At 35.3% G+C, this 19,847-nt stretch overlaps 1 protein-coding gene and 1 long non-coding RNA gene across 3 annotated transcripts in view; one reads left to right on the forward strand and one right to left on the reverse strand.

Moving 5' to 3' along the window:
- LOC140748355 (uncharacterized) overlaps nt 1–8,133 on the forward strand; it is a 364,249-nt gene extending 356,116 nt beyond the window's left edge. Inside the window, exon 4 of the long non-coding RNA XR_012102943.1 lies at nt 8,016–8,133. This is a non-coding gene — a long non-coding RNA (uncharacterized LOC140748355). The remainder of the gene's footprint in view (nt 1–8,015) is intronic.
- A 6,882-nt stretch (nt 8,134–15,015) lies between these two features.
- LOC140748100 (uncharacterized) lies at nt 15,016–18,531 on the reverse strand. 2 transcript variants are annotated; one of them, XM_073080816.1, is made up of 5 exons: nt 18,303–18,531; nt 17,376–17,540; nt 16,635–16,764; nt 16,026–16,190; nt 15,016–15,342 (listed from the first exon to the last, which is right to left on the reverse strand). In XM_073080816.1, the coding sequence occupies exons 1-4, from the start codon at nt 18,387–18,389 to the stop codon at nt 16,051–16,053; spliced, it is 522 nt and encodes a 173-aa protein (XP_072936917.1). In that variant the 5' UTR covers nt 18,390–18,531; the 3' UTR covers nt 15,016–15,342; nt 16,026–16,050. The 2 variants fall into 2 exon arrangements, with proteins under 2 accessions (XP_072936917.1, XP_072936916.1); XM_073080815.1 differs by having other exon boundaries at nt 15,016–16,190; nt 18,303–18,530.
- Between the last annotated feature and the right edge of the window lie 1,316 nt (nt 18,532–19,847).

The following is a 19,847-nucleotide window of genomic DNA, read 5'->3' on the forward strand; positions in this document are numbered from 1 at the left end:
TTAAACTTCACACTCGCAGATTTAGTTCGCAGATTCATTCTCTCATGAAGTTAATGCACGGTGTCACATTGTTGCGAATTCAGGGAACTATAAAGTCGTCGCTACACTCTCGCGTCACCCACGCGACGTTACAGCTTAAGATAACGCTATCCAAAAAATGGCTTATTAACAAATGTAGTCATTTATACTTACTGGTTTATAATTATACTTTGCGGTCACTGGTTTACAAGCAGAATTATTCTGTTTTATAGACATAATTACATAGTTTTGTAAAGTCCTTGTGACAATTCTGCTTCATAGCTCTACATTACAATTCGCTCTGTCATGCGTATCAAACCCACAAACACACAGAAAGACACAAACATATTTTTATTATCAAGGTTTTATTTTTATTAAAGCTTTTCAAATACGGCTTTGCTAGATGCATATGCAGTGTAAATCTTTTGCTATATTGGATGAATTGCCGAAGATTTTTTGCAACATGAAGTCCAAGATTATTTGATTTATAGATTCTTACAAAATTATATCTACGTAGCTATTTATCATGTTTGCTTATCCGTGGAATATTAAACCAACTTATCGCAGAAGTCGATTTTATTTAAAGATAAACCTGTTATTATTCAACTAGGCGAAAAGGATTAACTTTCAAAAAATCTATGAACTTTCTTACATAGTCAATTTGCAATCATCATAGAAATTCAAAGTTACGAATACATCTAGTATCGTACATTAAATCCAACAAATCTAGGAAAGTTGTATCAAAAATTATATCGTTATAAATTCACATTTACTTTATAACGTCCTACCTACACTCCCGCCCACGCAACATTATATTATAACGCCTAATCGCAGGAGCACTGGCGTATAAACTGAGATTTTAATGCTTGCGTCGTGTATCCGCAAATATTTCAAAGCGAATATTAAAAAGGTAGGTGCGAAGGATTCTAGCCGCAATAAAGTTGGCAATATGTGTGGTGGAACCTTTGTTGTTCTATATTTATGAAGAGCTAATTTTGTTCTGTCACTTGTATATGTATTTTGTGTCATTGAAATCATAGACTGGATAAGTAAAGCGATAGAGAGATATTTCATTTAACTTCTTGTATACAAAATAATACACAACAATTCAATTTCGTCGTGTTATTATTGATATCATTTCATCTGATTTAGATCTTTTGGTCAGAAAGGTCCTGTAGGTGGCGCAGCTGTCGATATAGAAAAACTTATACTACTATTTAGATCTTTTGGTCAGATTACTATTAACTTATATTACTATTAATTTGAAATACTGAAAATCAATTCGCCACAACACGATAAAAACAAAGGGCGTAAGTGTCAAGCTACCTTTATGCATTTTTTTTTCATTTTCAAATCAAAACATCATTTTTTTTAAATTCAGAATAGGTTCTTTAAAGAGCACTTTTTGAATGTTAATACAACTACCACCACTTCAAAAGGTGTTTCGTTATGGAGAAGTAGCGGCCAAAAAAACTCCATAACACACATCATTTTAAAAAAAAAATGTTTTATACAAAGGCACTTAACCTAATGGCATTAAAATCATTAAGGTTTTTAGAGGTGTTTTTTATTTTCATAAAATAGTTTGCCTCAACACTAACCAGGATAATTACTATCGATTTCATTTAACAGTTACGCTACTGTCACAGCTCGTAAACAACGCTTACAGCCTCCGCGTGCAGCCACTAGATGTCTCTCGAAATTGATAAGGATTTAAATCGGACCAAATGTATCACTACTAGAAAACAAAGAAGGCAATTTGTCGAAAGGCGAAAGAACAAGTTCCACGTAAGCGCGGTAGGCTGTGGATAACGTATCATGTTAAGACATTAAGCTACCGTATACGAGAGTTTACATTATGCGCGCGGGCAGCGATCCAATCTTGACGGTAACAAATTTCGCCGAGCGAGCCAGTCGCGATTGAGTTATTATATCTTCCTGTTAGGCTACTTGTTTTTGTAACTGCCGTGTGTTTTTATTAATTATGCGCTATAAATAATAAATATTTTATGTGTAATGCGATACGCTCAGCCGAGATGCGGCCCGCCGATACGACAGACCCGCTGTACAGTTATTATTCAATGGCGTTTTTATTGTTTTATTTTTTAGATATGCTTGCACTGTACAATGGAGGAGATTGCTCAGCAAATAGGCAATATTCATATCGGTACCGTGCCTAAAAAGGATGCAAATCGAAAGTAATCGAAAGAAATGCTGATAGTAATCATAGCACAAACGCCGATGCCGTAGATACATATTTTTTGGTGTTAACGATTTTTTTAGTCTTTTATATTTGTAAATTGTATCATAAACCCATTACCGGGTATAGCGCTTTTCTTAAAAAAGGTAATTTAGGTCATAACATTGCCCTTCATATGGGCGAAATGTAGATTTGTACCTTTTTTGCACCTACACTTCACACACCCCTAAAAACTTTATAAAGAAGTCTTAAGAATGTCGGTTTTACCACTATGATTTCCTTAAACTTACATCGTGTTACATATGTGTAGAAAAAATAAATATAAGCCTGGATTTGTAGCCTAGGTTTTAAAAGCAATCAATTGTAAATCAGAAAAAATCGTAATATACCTAAAATATTTAATTTAGTAATTTAGGAAATCTTAGATACGTATCTGACTATTATAAAGGATAATGAATCATCAGATTCGTAATATAATTATATAGTATATCTTATCCTGTAATTAAGTTTGGATCCCGAATAGTAAGGCGAGCCCGGTAGACAGTGTGGCGTGGAGCTAACGATCGACTCATCAATTCTGTACTTGTTACCAATTTTATGATCCTTAATAATCTTAATGAAATTAATGCCTTTATTTCACGAATTAGAATATTGTTAAGACATTAATAGCTAAGTATTTATAATCGTTTCATAGAAATAATTTCATTGACGTGGTGAGTTATCATATTTTGTTTTGATCTTAACCGTTACCTCCTGACTATTTTAAAACCAATCCTTTGTATATCGTAATTAACTATTTATATTTAGCGACTTTTTTATATATGCAATATTTTTACAATCGTAAATATTGTCACATCGTTTTTTTTTTTTTTTTTTTTTTATAATATAAGAGTAGCAGACGAGCATGCAGTCCACCTGATGGTAAGTGGCTACTGCCGCCCATGGACATCTTTAATCAACCCCAGATAGGATGAGGTATTCCTACCTGAGGTCGCCCACAGATGCGCTGCTACCCCTGAGGACTAAGCTGGAACGCCTCGGAAAAGTCTGTCTCCCTTACCACACCCTTCAAACCGGAACACAGCAGCGCCTAACACTGCTGTTATTAGGTAGAAATAGGTGTGGCGGTGGTACCGCCGGAGTCGAACCACAAAGGGTTCTACCACATTCAAACATCGTCATCAGTATGAGTTTTTACGTTTTTACAAAGTTTTTTTTTTTGTGTTAGAACTGATTGGAAATGTATGGAAAATACGTAAACAATTACAAAAACAGTCATTTTTGTAAAAACTCATATTAAGGGTAGAGTAGGTACGTGTTCGTTCGTTCGTAGTTCGTTGTACTTGTGTGGTCTTCTGTACTTTATCAATTAATACGGACTATGATAATAACTGTGATTCTCCATAATTGTAAAGTCCCAACTTTCCAATAAAAATAGGAGATTTACGACCTGTGACCAACAAAAAAACAATAGATTCTCGTAGACGTAGCTACGCGACTTCCAGCAAAATCTACGACACTATGTCATAGCGTTACACTACAGATACTTATGTCGCTAGTGGCATTGACCGTGGCATCGGACGCCACTCGTTAGGAGACGTGACGCGGCATTCCGTCGCCTCATTACACGCATCCTTTCAGATGCTGTCGCGATCACGCCGATGGTAAGATGGCGCTGATGCCGGACTCTCAGCGTGAAACACGTGCGCCGCTTTCCTAACCATTAAACGGGATTAGGGATTAAATATTGTCATTATGGATTTTAATGTTTTGGATTGTACGTGAATATCCTGTTATTACTTTTTTGTGGTGCAGAGCTTAGGTACGCTTTATCTAAAACATAAGTGAAACTATGTATATCAATCTGAATCTATTAAATTAGCTCTCCTTATTGTAATAAACGTAAGCGACACATTAATTATTGTAAGCAACACATCTGTGACTGATTTCAAGTAACCTACCTACTAATTCCTTTATGTAATCGATGATTTACGTCCATGGGCGGCAGTGACCACTTATCATAAGGTGGATGCGTACTCCTTTGCTTAAAATTCATAAAAAAAGTCGTTATTAAATATAATAAATTGATACTTATCAAACTTCTGAATTAATAAGCATAAACGAAGCTACTTATTTTTCTAAAAGATATATTTAAGCGTTGCAATCTAACTAAAATCCGGTTTACTTATATTTGAATCGCGATTCGAGTCAGCCCTGAGGGGTCGTCAAATTTAGCGGCACTTCAACTGAAGCGACACCGATATATTTCACCGATGTGCTCTGATCACGATGCTCAACTTTTTCCACTTGCCTGACTCACCTTGTTACCCGGTGCTCGAGACTAAGTAAGCACCTCAATTGATAGCGCTTTTTAGCGCATTTGAGTCTAATAAATAGATTATTAGATTTGTTTTGAAAATTAAATATAAACACAATCCAACATGCAAAAGAGTAATGTGATGTTGTTAATAATATAAAATTTTAAGAATATTTAGACTTGAAAAAGATATTTTATATTATTGTAATTTATCTTGTAAAAACGGTACATAAGGCGGCGTTTTAAACAAAATATTGACCTATCTAGGTAGTACCCACATAGTAAAATCCTTGCGTTCGGTAAAGCTTTAAATACAAATCCAAATTTAATACGGAATGAAATACGAAATTTGGATTTGTATTTGTTTAACAAACTTTATAAATTGGATGTTAAATGTTACATTGAAAATATATCCATTGTACCTACTATAATTTTAACTTCCGCCGATAAATGAGACACTCGACGGCATTTTGCGTCAAAGTGGCTCATGTCAATTGGCAGAAAACGGCCACACACAGTCAAGCTAATATGATAAATACGAAGATACCTGTCTGTTTGTTACTTTTTCACAGATAGGTTTACTAATTCACATAACTTATTTTGATCAAATTGAATATAGAGATACTTAGAAACATTTTACCCTTAAAATTAAAATGATTATTTAAACATCGCGTGAACTCTGTACCTAATATAGAAGCGAGAAGAGGAAGAAATAGTTATTGAAGGCGGAATTTTTAATTTTATTTTTTAATGAATCAAGTTACAATTGAAATAGGCCATTTATGTTTTTAAGTACCTATCATGTAAGTAATTAATCGCAAACATATTGTTAAAATATTCTTTGTAATTTCCACAACTGTCATGAATATGTATTAGAAGTATTTCCACACTAAGACCGTTTGTCCACCGCTACCGTCACAGAGAACAAGATTATTTCGCGCTGATTTTATTATGACGTGACGTCGATAGTTTGTCCACCGCGACCGATATCGTCGGTTTAGTTTGTTCCAGCTGTAACGCGTGTGACGGCAGTGTTTGGACAAGTTCAAACGTGTTTTAGGTATATTGCCGGCACATCACCCCGTCAAAATCTCGGTGCCGATCTAGCGGTCACGCCGATCTACTCGAAATCTCGACGGCTAGGATGACGGTGCTCGGGTGACGGCGTGCGGTGGACACGTGGCTATAGTAAATAATATGTACCACTACTTCAGCGCCGTCATCTCGTTCTCGGTATCGATTCGGTGACGGCGGCGGTGGACAAACGCTCTAAGGAGGTCAATACGGGCGACAATAACCGCCGATAGTCGTCGACGGTCGCGTACGGGCAGCGACAGTCGCCAACGCGGACTTCGCTCGTATTATTTCTCCTATTAGTCTTACACAAAAAATCCGTCAAACTCGCATACATTCGTAAAAAGCGTAAAAAGCAATACATGGTTCCTCTCATACGTCTCACCGCCACGATTATTTATAGTCATTATGCGCCATTACCGTCACTAATAACCGCACGACACTCGAAAATTATTTTACGAAATCGCCTTAAACGTCTCCAGTTATTCAAAGAATGTTTTACCCACGTGCCTTGCATAACTTGACTTTCGAAAGCGCGTGTGTCAAATTATTGCTTTTGAAGTTCGCGAAATGGGGTTTAAGTTATTTAACGCGTGTTTTTATGTTAGTTATAGGATGTTTGTAAAAAATCCTGTTATCATAGGTAGAACAAGTTATTTTGTGTGAAGAGTAAAGTTGCGTCTTACTAAACTGATGTTAAGGGGTCACCATATCCCAATCAGGAATCTTAATGTTAAGCATATAGGAGTTTCAAAAATGTGAGAAAAATCGCACCACCTCGACACCTATTTCAGTGTTAAACGCTACTGTGTTCCGATTTGATGGGTTTGGTGAAACCGAGACTCATGATTTTGAGACATTGACAATTACACAAACTTTTGGCAACGATTCAGAAATGATCGCGATACAGTTGCCATCCTGTCACCGTAGCCGCCTACCCGATGTCGCTCGGAACAGTCGCGCGTTTAACGATACATACGAGTACGAGTTTACGAACACAAAACACGAGTTCTTAATTATTGTAGGTAATTAAAAAAAACGTGTTTATTACTGACCGCCCAAACACGATTCTTTTTTTCAAAATTGCAGACGTTTTAGATAGATATGCTAAATCCCTTACAAAAATATTCAATGGCATATCGTGCCTAATATACCCGTAAAATCGCACATATCATTAATCGCACCTAAAATTAAGACCAAAATTAGAATCGATATTACCAGGTATAGACCAAGCTCCAATACATCATTTATCTACATCATTCAAGAAGGATCTAACCACTAAAACAAGGATGTATCGAAACCGCATCAGCCATTAATTCCGAGATCTATTAGACACGTCGCATTAACCGAAGGACGTTTCGGGCCGGAAATCACGACGTCCATCATCCCAAACATATGTCGATTTCAATCAGCCGATTGATGAAGTCCTTATACTGTTGTTCTATCGTCAACGATGAAATAACTCTACAGCTACTTGGTTGCTTACACAGTTTCTTATTATACGTTTTTTTTTTATAACATACGCAGAGCAGACGAGCATACAGTCCACCTGATAGTAAGTGGCGAGTGCCACCCATCTGTAATCAACTGCAGATAAGATTAAATCCTACCTGACGTCGGCCAAAGATGCCCCGCTACCCCTGAGGACTAAGCTGGAACGCCTCGAAAAAATATGTCTCCCTTACCACGCCCTTCAACCCAGAACGAAGTAGGGCTTAACACTGCTGTTATGAGGCAGAAATAGGTGTTGCGGTGGTGCCGCCGGAGTCGAAACACAAAGGAGAACCCTTTGTACCACCTTCAAACTTAGTAGGTACTTTATTTATATAATTCGTCTCATATACGTCATATGTTCGTTAGTGAAAATTAAATTGATCATTACTCGCTTATTCGTAAGTTAGATAACCTTTCATTAGCTTGCGATAAATAGGCCCTTTAGACCAGAAACTCCTTTAATTATTATGTACTAATTAGAAGCTAGTGCTTATATATTAGGTACATAGTATAAAGCTTACAGTATTTTATTATCAAATTTGTCTAATATGGGTAAGGAAAACAATATTGTACTTAAGTTTTATACTCGTAGACAATAACATTAGACTGTCTGGAATCTCTGAATGTTTTTGAATTGTTTTTGGGTCCGTTATGAAAATCAAATGTTCCCAATTAAACTAACACAGTATAATGTTACTCACCAATGAAGCTAGTCTCTAATTAAAGTTTTTATTTTTTGACTTGACATTATTTTTATGTGTGTATTTAATTCAATACTAAATAGTAATGGGTGCGTAGTTATATCGTAATTACGTTGGCCTGTACGATTTATTCACAAAAATAAAACTTTACTGAACAAAAGTTTGTTATAACATATTTTTTTTTTAAATAAATTCATTTTATTTGTTTCAGGTGCATCTTATCCGAGCTGTGAAGAGAATCGAAGATATATTATCGGAAATAAAATGTACATATTAACGCATTTGTATCTACTTATCTAAATAATAAATAAAGAAATATTATACATAAACATTTTTTTTCTTGTTTACCTAATAATGAATACCTTTATAACATAGATCGATAAGGATACCTACTACATAAAATAAAAAAAAGTTTCAATCAATGCTGTGTTTAAAAAATTAAAAAGTAGTACTTATTAGTTATTTGTACCGGGTAATTAATTTAGTACATACAAAGGTGTAAACAAAACGCTCGTTAAATTTAGATCCAAAGCGTTGAAGCGTGATCATTGAATATTTTTATTAATTGTGTTGTCCATTAATCAAAAACTTTTTAAGTCCGCCTGATAGATACGGCAAAGCTTTATTCGTTCCGGTGTCCGTGTTTTTTGTCTCAGATCAACGGAACGCCGGCACTAGGATTGCCATAATTGAAAGACCAAATAATGGGATTTATAGGCAAAGGCAGGATGGGGTTGGAAAAAGTGGGATTCGGTCATGATGTTAGAATGTGACGAATTTTCACTTTATTGTGTAGAGTTGCTTAAGTAATAATATTTGTTTAGTTATCTCATGCAAGATACAGGGACCTATTTAGGAAGTCAAGGCTTCTCTGTTTCTAGGATAGGGTTAAGTATTTATAATATTATAATAACTATATAATTAAAACAGCTATGTTATTAACTTTACAAAAAACAAATAAAAGTAAATTTTTACTTTGCGTACGTTTTTAAATTATTTTTACTGAAAATTATGAACGTTTTATTCCTTTAGATATCCGCAAAAGTTACTTAGTAGTAAGTACTTTTAGTAGCTATACCAAAAATGAATGTTACAGTGTTGTTTTTTTTATAATATAGGAGTAGCAAACGAGCATTCAGTCCACCTGATGGTAAGTGGCTACTGCCGCCCATGGACATCTGTAATCAACCCCAGATAGGATTAGATATTCCTACCTGAGGTCGGCCACAGATGCGCCGCTACCCCTGAGTACTAAGCTGGAACGCCTCGGATAGGTATGTCTCCCTTACCATACCCTTCAAAACAGAACAAGCAGCGCTTAACACTGCTGTTATTAGGCAGAAATAGGTGTGGGGGTGGTGCCGCCGGAGTCGAACCACAAAGGGTTCTACCACCTTGAAACGCCAAACCTTGTACGCCAAACGTCTAACCCACAGACTAAGAAATAGGACATCCTGGGTTCCGCAAGACGATGGCAACCCTTCTCGTCACCCCATTTCGGTTACACACGTCCGAAGTGGAGTAACGCAAAAACAAAATATTATTCCTCGTTACGCTTGTCGACACAACACTTGTTATTTATTTTCGATCCGTAATAAATTATCTATCACTAAACCGTGTTACTCCTCTGTCTCATACATTCATCTTTACAAATATTTGGTGCTTAAGTTACGTACTTTTGAACGCAGCCATCTTTAAGCTAGTTGACATTAACTTAAGCCTTAAAAGTGTAATTATATGATCTTACAATCATTTAATTTTAAGAATTGTTTTTTCAAACATTTTTTTTAATTAAGCTATCTTATCTGTTTCCACATATCTTTGTTACTTATCATTGTATTTCGCTAAAGTATATTTTTCAGGACAACAGCTTGGAAACTCATATACTTGCTATTTAATACTTTACTTTGTATACTCTGTTACTATCTACGCGATCATATTTATTACCCTGATATATTATTTCATAAATCAGGTAGGTACATACCTATACAGGGTGAATTATTAACTATAAATTAATGAATGGCGGGAACTTAACTGCCAAATTAATATGAAAAAATATGTATTTTCTTGAAATTGAGGCTTTTCCTTTAGTTTGTCATTTATCATTACTTCCCAGAATTTGATCCTTATAAGCGACTACCTGATAGTGGAACTCGTTCGATTCCCGGCTAAGGAAAAAGATATTTTAAAAAAGGTTTAGTTTTTATCAAAATCGGGTTCGCAACTCCTTTCAGCATTCGCTAATCCTTATAGTTTCCGATTTGGCCCTGAAGACCTATTTTTAAAAATTAACCCCGTAATAAAATAAATTTGTTTTCCTTTACTACTGTACTCCTTAACCATAATTACAACTTTTAAGATATAAGTAATTTTCCACATGTCGTGAGCGTCGTGACCCCTACAAAAAAGCCATTAAATAATAGGGCGTCGATCGCAACACGACTTTAATTACACCTAACCACTTACCTACTGTTTAACTAAAATTGTTAATTCTTGCAAAAGTACTAAATATAAATCGAGTTGTTTTTTATTGTTCATTCTCATTGCTGCCTTAGTTAGGAAAGAAACTTGACACGGTTAAATAAAAACGTCAATGTATTACAAATAATATTAAGTGTACAAGGAGTTGGTTTTTGGGCGGGGTTCGCGTGTTCCTACCAAACCGTCAGTGGCATCCGACATATGGGCATGACCGCTGTCAGGTGCTCTTCAAGGCACCTGTCAATATTATAGAAATGAAACGAAGATACGATACTAACCGGCAATTCTGTGTCATTAGCAACTCTTTACCTTGTAGCTATTAATTAGGCTTCAAGCTGCGCTTACCTCTAAACTTCATACACTGAATTTCAGGTACACTATGTAACTTTTTTACTATTTTATTTCGTCACTTTTTTATACTCCATTTAATGTTTCAGTGTATGTGTAGACTAGCAGTGATAGCCTTGTGGTTAAGAAACGCGGCCTCTCGATCGAGGGGTCCGAGGTTCAAATCCCAGGCACGCACCTCTGATTTTCAAATTTATGTGCGTATTAGAAATTAATTATCACTTGCTAAAACGGTGAAGGAAAACATCGTGAGGAAACCTGCATACCTAAGAGATTTATAAAAAATAAATCTCAAAGGTATGTGAAGCAGGGGGACAGTAATGGGTTGTTGATGATGATGATGTAGTAAAATTAATATTTTATTGACCCATATTTTTAATAGTTACACGTAACAATAAGACACATGGGGGATCTGACGGAAAACAGTACACGTGCAAAAAACATTCTTGCTGACCGAACCTTGGAGCACGCCACGAGTTCAGTTGATATGGATGGAACTTCATCCTTCGGCGAGTGGTGCAATGGTGATGTAATTGGATAACTTCTGCATCATTTTAGGTAATTCTTGTTGATCTTCGATATGCCACTGCTTTCTACTTTCATCAAATAAAACTGGATCCTAAGTGATGTCGAGCAAATGTGCGACACTATTGATCAAAATTAAAAACGACAATTATGTGTATTGTTGTGTGTGTATTATTATTATTATGTGTGATTTATAAAACTCCTCTAGACATCTACAAATGCGTTTGGAGTCAGTTACGGACACATTGCTACTCTTGTTACGTGAGGACTAAGTTGGAACCTCTGGTAGGTACTCCCTGACAGTACCCTTCTGGCGTCTTTAATTTTATACAGGATGATAACAATTTTCTATGAGCTGAAAAGGCCACTTACCACCTGAGTGCTCGCCTAAGTCCTAGTTAAATACCATACAAAATTAGTTCATTAAACTATTTATGACTTACAGTCCAGTGGTAACTTTAGGGTAACTACGGGGTGGCAGGACTGGAAATATTCTTCTGCCTAACGGCATCCGCTTAGAAAAGATTTTGATCAATTCTACCTCCAAGGGGATAAAAGAGGAGATGAAAGTTTATATAAATCTTCTTAGTTAATAATATTACTTCGTAACGCGAGCGAGCCGCGGGCAAAAGCTCATAGAAAATATAAGTCCAATATGTAACACTATACCACTGGAGTCCATCGCTTCAAACTTCAAGTTACCCGCTGTTTCCACATTCAGTCGTACGTTATACGCATACCTATTACGTTATACTTTCGAACTCCGTTGTCCAAGATAACCGCAACAACACTGTTATTCAATTGTCGCGAACGAATTCATTCCGCAAAACTCATCTTGCGGACGGCGGTGACGTCACGCCGCAGAAGTTGGGCTTAGTGGGTTTTGGAAGTGGCTTTAATATCCAGATTTTATACAACTAGAAAAAAATGTGTGTTACAGTAAGTTAAAGTGTACGTTTATTCGCCATTCTCCGCACCGTTGTACATTTTCCAAATGCTTAAATACCTTATATTAAAGAAGCCATACTTTTGAAAAAAAAAATCTGTCACTTCTTTGTTTTCATGTCTTGGAATCTTGGGAATAGCTGAACCAACTTTGATGGGATATTTATGTATGTATGTAGGTTTTTGATACCTCACTTACCTTATGTTAATTATAAATATTATGTCACGTGTATTATTTAAAATATTAAAGTAACTAACGAGATTGCTTGATGGTAAATGCTCACTGCCCATGTATCTGAAACCAATTCCGTAAAGAACATGTTCCTGAAGCCGATCACAGAGTTGTTACCATTCCTGAGAACGAAGACAGTCACCTCATTTATAGGTCTTCTAATTCATTAAACGACTACGCTCAGCCGTATCTAGAATCTATATAGAATGTAGTACAAAGGCAGCATCGGCGACGCGTGCCCGGAAGCGTCACGGCCGCGTGAAGACCGGAAATGGGCAGGATGACCGGATCCTATCTCCGCTCCTACCTGCCGCCATGTTGTGACGTCACCCACCACCGCTGTCACCAGATTGTGGATACGGTTGACACACTATTATATTTCGTGTTCCCTCGATGTTAGAGGAAATGGGCTTGTATGCTCCAGTGTTTATTGTGAAGCTTCGTTGAATATTCTAATCGAATTAACGTTTTTGTTACTATACGAAATATAGAATAAATTGGCTGTACCTAAATTAACTTTGAAATAGTTTAAATACCTGCGAATAAGCTGCGATAGAGTCATTTAAAAAAAACTGTCATGAAAAATTTTTCGAATTTAGCTAATATATTTCCCTATATTGTAGCTTGGCACTTATTAGAATTATTATTTAGGTACCTACTTATTACATATAGGTAGGTATATATTTTCAATCTGCCAATGAGAGTTGATTATCATTACCTTCGCTCGTCTGGTTGATAAATTAATAATAAAACTTATACTAAGACCTATATGGCCTTATAATTTCGTAATCTATAAAGATATGTATGCTTAGAATTATAACTGTTGTCGTTTGGTCGAAAAGTGATGCGATTACATTAACTTGAAAATATATATTTAGCTAGGCGCATTATAGGTACAATTTAGATATGTACAGGAGGTAATTAATAACAAACTCGTATTCCTGCTTGGAACATCACAAGTAGGTAACTAGAAAACGCAGAGCACTTAGATATTTCATCCCCATTACTTCCGCAGAAAAAGTGGTACAACACAAAAATTCCGAGCACTTTCGCGAATTCTACTTAAACTATTCAGTATAATGCACATTTGTCTCCAAGCGGTTTGGTTTGCCGAAGTCGGTGGCGGTGCATCCACCGGTTATCATTGCCAGAGTATATAATTGTTGGCAATTTCATGTCTCCATTCAACCCATGAATGGGAACCATTAGGCACCGCTCTCAGCGCGCCCTCGTCAGCTAATAAGTGCATTTCGCTTTACAGGACTTCTTAGTGCCATTTTTAAAACCTGGTTTTAAAATGGCCGTAATGGGAGCCGTTAGGAAACAAATTATAATGCTGATTGTTCTATAATTGACGCTATTAAGCAATTAAGGTGTAATTAATTAGGTGTAAACCTTTTCGTCTTGTCTGAATGGAGGCTTTCATTGTAAGTGAATGTAAATTTTGAGGAGTATTCCGCGTGCATTGTTGTTCTTTTTAAATCGGCGAATTAATTTTAATGGACCTTTAAATTTCATAGTTATACTTTTCATTAACAGCCACAAAGAAGTCATAATGGAATTTAAATAGATATGTAGGTAGAATAAAATGTTCATTATTCAGGAAAAGCTCAATTCCGGAAAAGCTCTTAAACTAACGTTAAAATTAGTTAGGTTCTACATTTAAGTTCTAGTAAACGCTAAGGTAGATATATCTTTAAAGAGTACTTTTTGAATTAAAAAAAACTACCACCGATTCACAAAGTGTTTCGTTATGAAGAAGAAGCTTTGTCATATAATTTACTTTTGTTACAATTTAGGCATAGGAATACATTACATTATTATTTTTAATTATCATGTTTTTTATCGATTGGACATACAATAGTACGTAAGTATATTTTGTGGGTTCCATCTACTGCTGATTAATGTTCCACTGTAAAAACCTATTTTATTTAATTCCATGTCCTTCGTATGAATATCATATAGGCATTCTATTTATAAAATACCTACCTACATCCTTTAGGTAACAACACATAGCTACAGCATATTACCTACAACTACACGTATCATTAGGATAATTAGCAATGTTTTAAGTTAATACCAGCTGTAATGGCGGCGGCAGGTGGCATCCGAGTGAGAAAAGCCTGAAAGCAGTAACCGCGAAAGCGAAGGGCACGTAGCGACTTGTATCGAAGGTTGTCTGAGACCCTTTTCGTAGAATTGTAGCCTAAACTTTGTGGTTCAATGTTTGTGACATTAATACTAAAGTAACCTCTAGATTGCCAGTTTGTACTTTAATAATTAAGTCTAATGAGGTTGATTTCCTTATATTAGTAGATACCTAGTTAAATTCAATCAATGATTTTACTGCAGTTCATATAGGATAGCGAGCTTGAAGGTCAGCTCATGGTAAGTGGCATCTGATGGTATCTGACGGCCACGGACATCTGTAATTAACTCTAAATAAAATCGGAGTCCTAGCTGTAGTCAGTTGGAACAACTCCTATAAAACTTATAGCTCCCTAATCATCTATCTTATAGAGGTAGATTGTTGACTCCAAGTATTAGGTATTCGAGGTATCCGAGTCCAAGTCTACGAACCAGTCCAAGTAACCAATGTTAAATTCACCTTCGTCTTTTTCAACTATTAATGCCATAATATAGGTAGATATATAATAAAACAATGAAAATATTTACGTTTTAATAATTAGCAAAAATAAAAGTTTTTAATAAAATATCCTTAAGATGCTAATTGCAAATTAACTTACACGCCACAAAACACGATATAAATTTCGACGCCAAAAATCAATAATATGACAATAATAATGGTATATGAGTAGAAATGGTAACAATCAATAGCCATCAATCGTGTCTTCCAGCTCCAAAAACATTGCGTGGCAACGCAACCTAATTGCCAATTTAGTGCACAATGTAACTCACTTAAACCTTATTCTGTATTATTTCAATGAGTTCACTGACAATGGCCAGCCGGGAGTAAGTCACGACTGCGAATCCCGCGGGCGCCCACCTGTGCTCACAAAAATTGAGTATTAAGTGTATTTTTTCATAATAATTCGACACCATTACCCACTGCGTGATTTTCGGGCTCTTTGTGCTTCTGGAATGCTAAGATTGTCAGTAACGAGAATATTTTACACGAAATTACGGGTTGGGAATATGGTTTCATTACCCTCTAATAGAGATCGAAAGACATTGATTGCAGGCCTATAGAATACAACAGATCATTATATTGTCTACGGTTTTGTGAACACGTGTAAACGCAACTATTACGGTTTCGTGTTTGAGCTCGAACTTTTGTGTATTTGTATTCTTAACTGATGTTGGATACATCGAAGGAAGATACAGTTTAAATGATGAAAGATGGGATATTTTTCTTTTAACTTCACGATTTGAAAATTTAAAATGACGCTTGAGTGTTTAGAGTTATTTCAGTATTTGTTGACTTGACTAGTTACACAGTCATATTATTCATCAATTACATTTTTCATATTTTATCCATGTGAATTATGTATAATAGGTGTTTAAACAGTATGTACCTTAACAAAATATTGACTCTTTCAAGACTTATAAAAAACTTTTTCTATTCTATTATTTTTTACCCTACATTAACGTTATTCCAAACTTGAAAAATGTAGGTACACTTCGGTTATAACAATCTAAGTGGGTACATAGTAATTAGTGGGTACCTACTAATGAACATTTTCCTCGTGGGATTTTACAATAGGGTAATTCTGTCAGGTATGTCTACTGCTTGTTCTGTAATTTGTGGACGACTTTCTTGATCACACACCAGCAACTTTTTTTCTAACTTGATGACTTCGCTTCTGACTAGGATGATGACGTAAAACTGCATCGCTGAAAGAAGACGCATTAAAAAATTAATAAAAACGAAGGATCATATTACCTAATACTAATCTTTTAAAGGTAGCATTTTCTACAGGTCTTACCACCCCCACCCACATATTTCTCTTAGGTAAGGGTAGATACTTCACTTATTATTCCAACGTAATATTATTCCAAGTTATAGTCTATACCCATTCGAGATTGACGACCTTTCTATCTTTTGGTGACGATGAGCGCAATATCTTTAAATAAAAAAGATTAATTTGTTAGGGCTGCCTATGGCAAAACGGGTCGTGCTAATGACGCATCTACAATTCAGGTACGACTCCTGTTTTGTTATTATATTTTAGATCTGAATACAAATCCTTGCTCTTGCATCATACAAACGAGATCTTAGTAAATGAATATAGCGTAAAACCTAAAAGGCATAATTTAATATGATTAATAATTGATTACCTAAGGCAAGTAGCGCAACGATAACTTCGCTAAACATTCTACGAGAAAGCAGAATGAAAGAGGGGACCATTGCCGCCAGCAACGTTGCCACCGCATAGTAATTATACAGACGCAACATTGATATGTCCTTCTGAAATAAATAAATACATTTCCTATTACTAAAACATCCCATATATCAAAATGTATTCTGCACTGACACGACGTATCAGTGCAGAATATTAGCTTGACGTCGAATTATTAAAAAAGTAAATTGGAAAATGGAAATCTATCTAACTGTCCATGTACATTTTCAATGCATTTTGGGATAAAATCTAAACTAAGCTTCCTTTTATCATATTCGTAATTTTCAAAATAGAAAAGTAGCCAAAAAAAGAACATTAATTGATCGTTGACATCATAGATACTTATCTATGGTTGACATTAAGATTTCGACTTAATATACGAATAATACCTAGTAAGCATACACATAAGATGACCGCCCAGAGCGACTTTTTAATAGTGACTTTAGTATGCCGCTGTTACGTACCTAAGTAAGTGCATGCCCTTGAATAATATATCAGTGGTCAATAGAAATCCACCATTGTCCTCTTTGTACTTAGCGACAACCTGTTCATGGGCTGCAGTGGCCAAAAAAGCTCAATACCAATTTTATAAATATTAGGTAGGTATGTACCTACTTATATTACATGTGTATAAGATACGGCAATTTACCGTGTAAAAATCAAATCGCAGGTAACTTACTTGATGAGCAGCAATAATAAGGAGTAGATTGAGTATCACCCCCATCCCTAGTATGCTGAACAGCACCGTGGAGGTCATGATCTCCAGCGACGAGTCAGCCGTTATCGACTGACGCTTGAGCTCAGTTGTGATAACCAACCACGCCACTGATACTATTGAAAATAACTGCAACAATAACAATAACATTTTTTTGTAAAATTTGCCAATAATTGACAATAACTTTTTGCATAATTTAGGTACTTTTAATGTATGTACTTTAGAATGTAGGTACTTTTTTGCATAATTTACAATAGGTTTACAATAACATTTTTTACATAGGTACCCAATTTATTTACATTTCAAAGTTAATGCTGACCTTAGGCTCTATTTTATTATTACAATAAAGTTTTTCTATCTTGGAACAAAAGCTGCAATTTTGAAATTGACAGATTACAACGAACTTTGAACATAAAAATAAACTTGAAAAATGTAAAAAAAATCCTAAAAAATATTTTAGTTTTTTTTTACATCTGTAATCAACCCCAGATAGGATTAGATATTCCTACCTGAGGTCGGACACAGATGTGCCGCTACCCCTGAGTACTAAGCTGGAACTCCTGGAAGTCTGTCTCCCTTACCACACCCTTCAAACCGGAACACAGCAGCGCCTAACACTGCTGTTATTACTGTTATTAGGTAGAAATAGGTGTGGCGGTGGTGCCGCCGGAGTCGAACCACAAAGGGTTCTACCACCTTCAAAATCATTTTACGACAGTAATTAATATCTATCTTCTATACCGAGATATTAACAAATAGATAATACTTTACACGAAGTGGCTAAATGACTGAAACATATTACCGGGGTACCCGTAATTTACTAAACATTATTGTAGTTTTGTTAATCTCATCATAAAATTAACGAGGGTAGGTACAATTAAAAATACTTACAAAATTTAAATAGGCAAATATTAATATGCCATGCCGTAGCGGGATGCAAAAACAACACTTATTTACGTCGGGTACTTTAACATGCATGTTTTATAGGTCGCAAAATAAACAACTCTTGTTTAATCGTCCACCGCGCACTAAGAATGCTTTATCAAAAATGAATGTTAGTACCCTACTCGTAAACTCAACCGCACCTCGAATCAAAGTACCACAATCTGTTTATAGGTACAAATAAATTAAATAAGTGTGCTTCTTTATTTTAGTGATGCCAAAATATGTAATTGCCTCGATTTTAGGTGATTTTTAGGTAACTTCGTGTTGGTACGTATACGTATACCTAATTAGGTATACGTATTTTAACGATACTACTAGAACAAATAGGTGCCTAATTTTTAACCGACTTCAAAAAGGAGGTGGTTATCAATTCGGCCGGTATCTTTTTTTTAATGTATGTACACGAATTAATAATAAATATGAACGCCGTTTCTTTAAATTAACTGGTGTCCTTCCTTAACCTAACATCAAGTTAAATCCGTACTTTGACTTCTCCGCCACTAGTAGCTTAAACAGAGAAACTTTGATAAGTAATTTTACTCATCAAAGCGGAGAAGGAATATAGTCCGCGCCAAACTGCTAGTTCGCTCTGAAGTTGTTGCGAGCAGGTGTAGTCCTACAATTGGCTATGGCGACGCGATTCATTTCTATATTCAGAGCGGCCTAGCAGTTTTACGCGGACTATACGTAGAGAAAATCGCGAGTCTCTGACTAATTTTTTCAACGTCAATGAACTCTGTTTATCTGTTTTCAAGAAATTAAAATTTAAAAAATATATAATAACTTGCAAACTATTTGTACAGACGCATTTACACATACCTAATTAATAATAGTCTTTTACAATATAAACAGAGTAATATTTATCTACATAATGATTACTTACTAAAAACAAACAAGTTTCTGCATACCATCTTTTTAAAGTAACAATTGAATGTCAATGCATCATAGTTCATTGACACTTTATACAAATATATTTTACTCTGTGACCTAACCAGGTATGTAAAGGAGATGTTTCAAAATGTATGGGCTCCCGGCCACCTTTTGTACACTATATTAAAAACTAAGAAAACATGCAAAGAACAATTCGTAGGGCTTCGTTTTCTTCAAATCAAGTTCGTTTAATTGTTTAAAAACAATTATTTACACTTAAACTTGCAACACAACAGTGGAAAAACATCATGGCGGTAGTGATTACCGTAATAATGTCATCTGTCATTCTTTTTTAACTTACTATATACATTATATACTTTTTAATATATTTTTACGCGAATGGGCGTTGATATATAAATATTGTATTGTATGGATTGAAAAACAATACCTATATTTGATAAATATAAATTATATTTTCTTTCATAAATCTTGACTTAAAACAAACATACCAAAATATGTACTTCTATACCAATTTATTTTAGTTAAAACATTTAAGTGTGTAAATAAAACAACTTCAAGTACACATTTAGATAATATTTTATTTATTCTTCACTTAGATAC

This window comes from Epargyreus clarus, unplaced genomic scaffold (genome assembly GCF_041222505.1).
Source record: "Epargyreus clarus isolate Ecla_fem2 unplaced genomic scaffold, WU_Ecla_fem_2.2 ptg000015l, whole genome shotgun sequence".
NCBI lineage: Eukaryota > Metazoa > Arthropoda > Insecta > Lepidoptera > Hesperiidae > Epargyreus > Epargyreus clarus.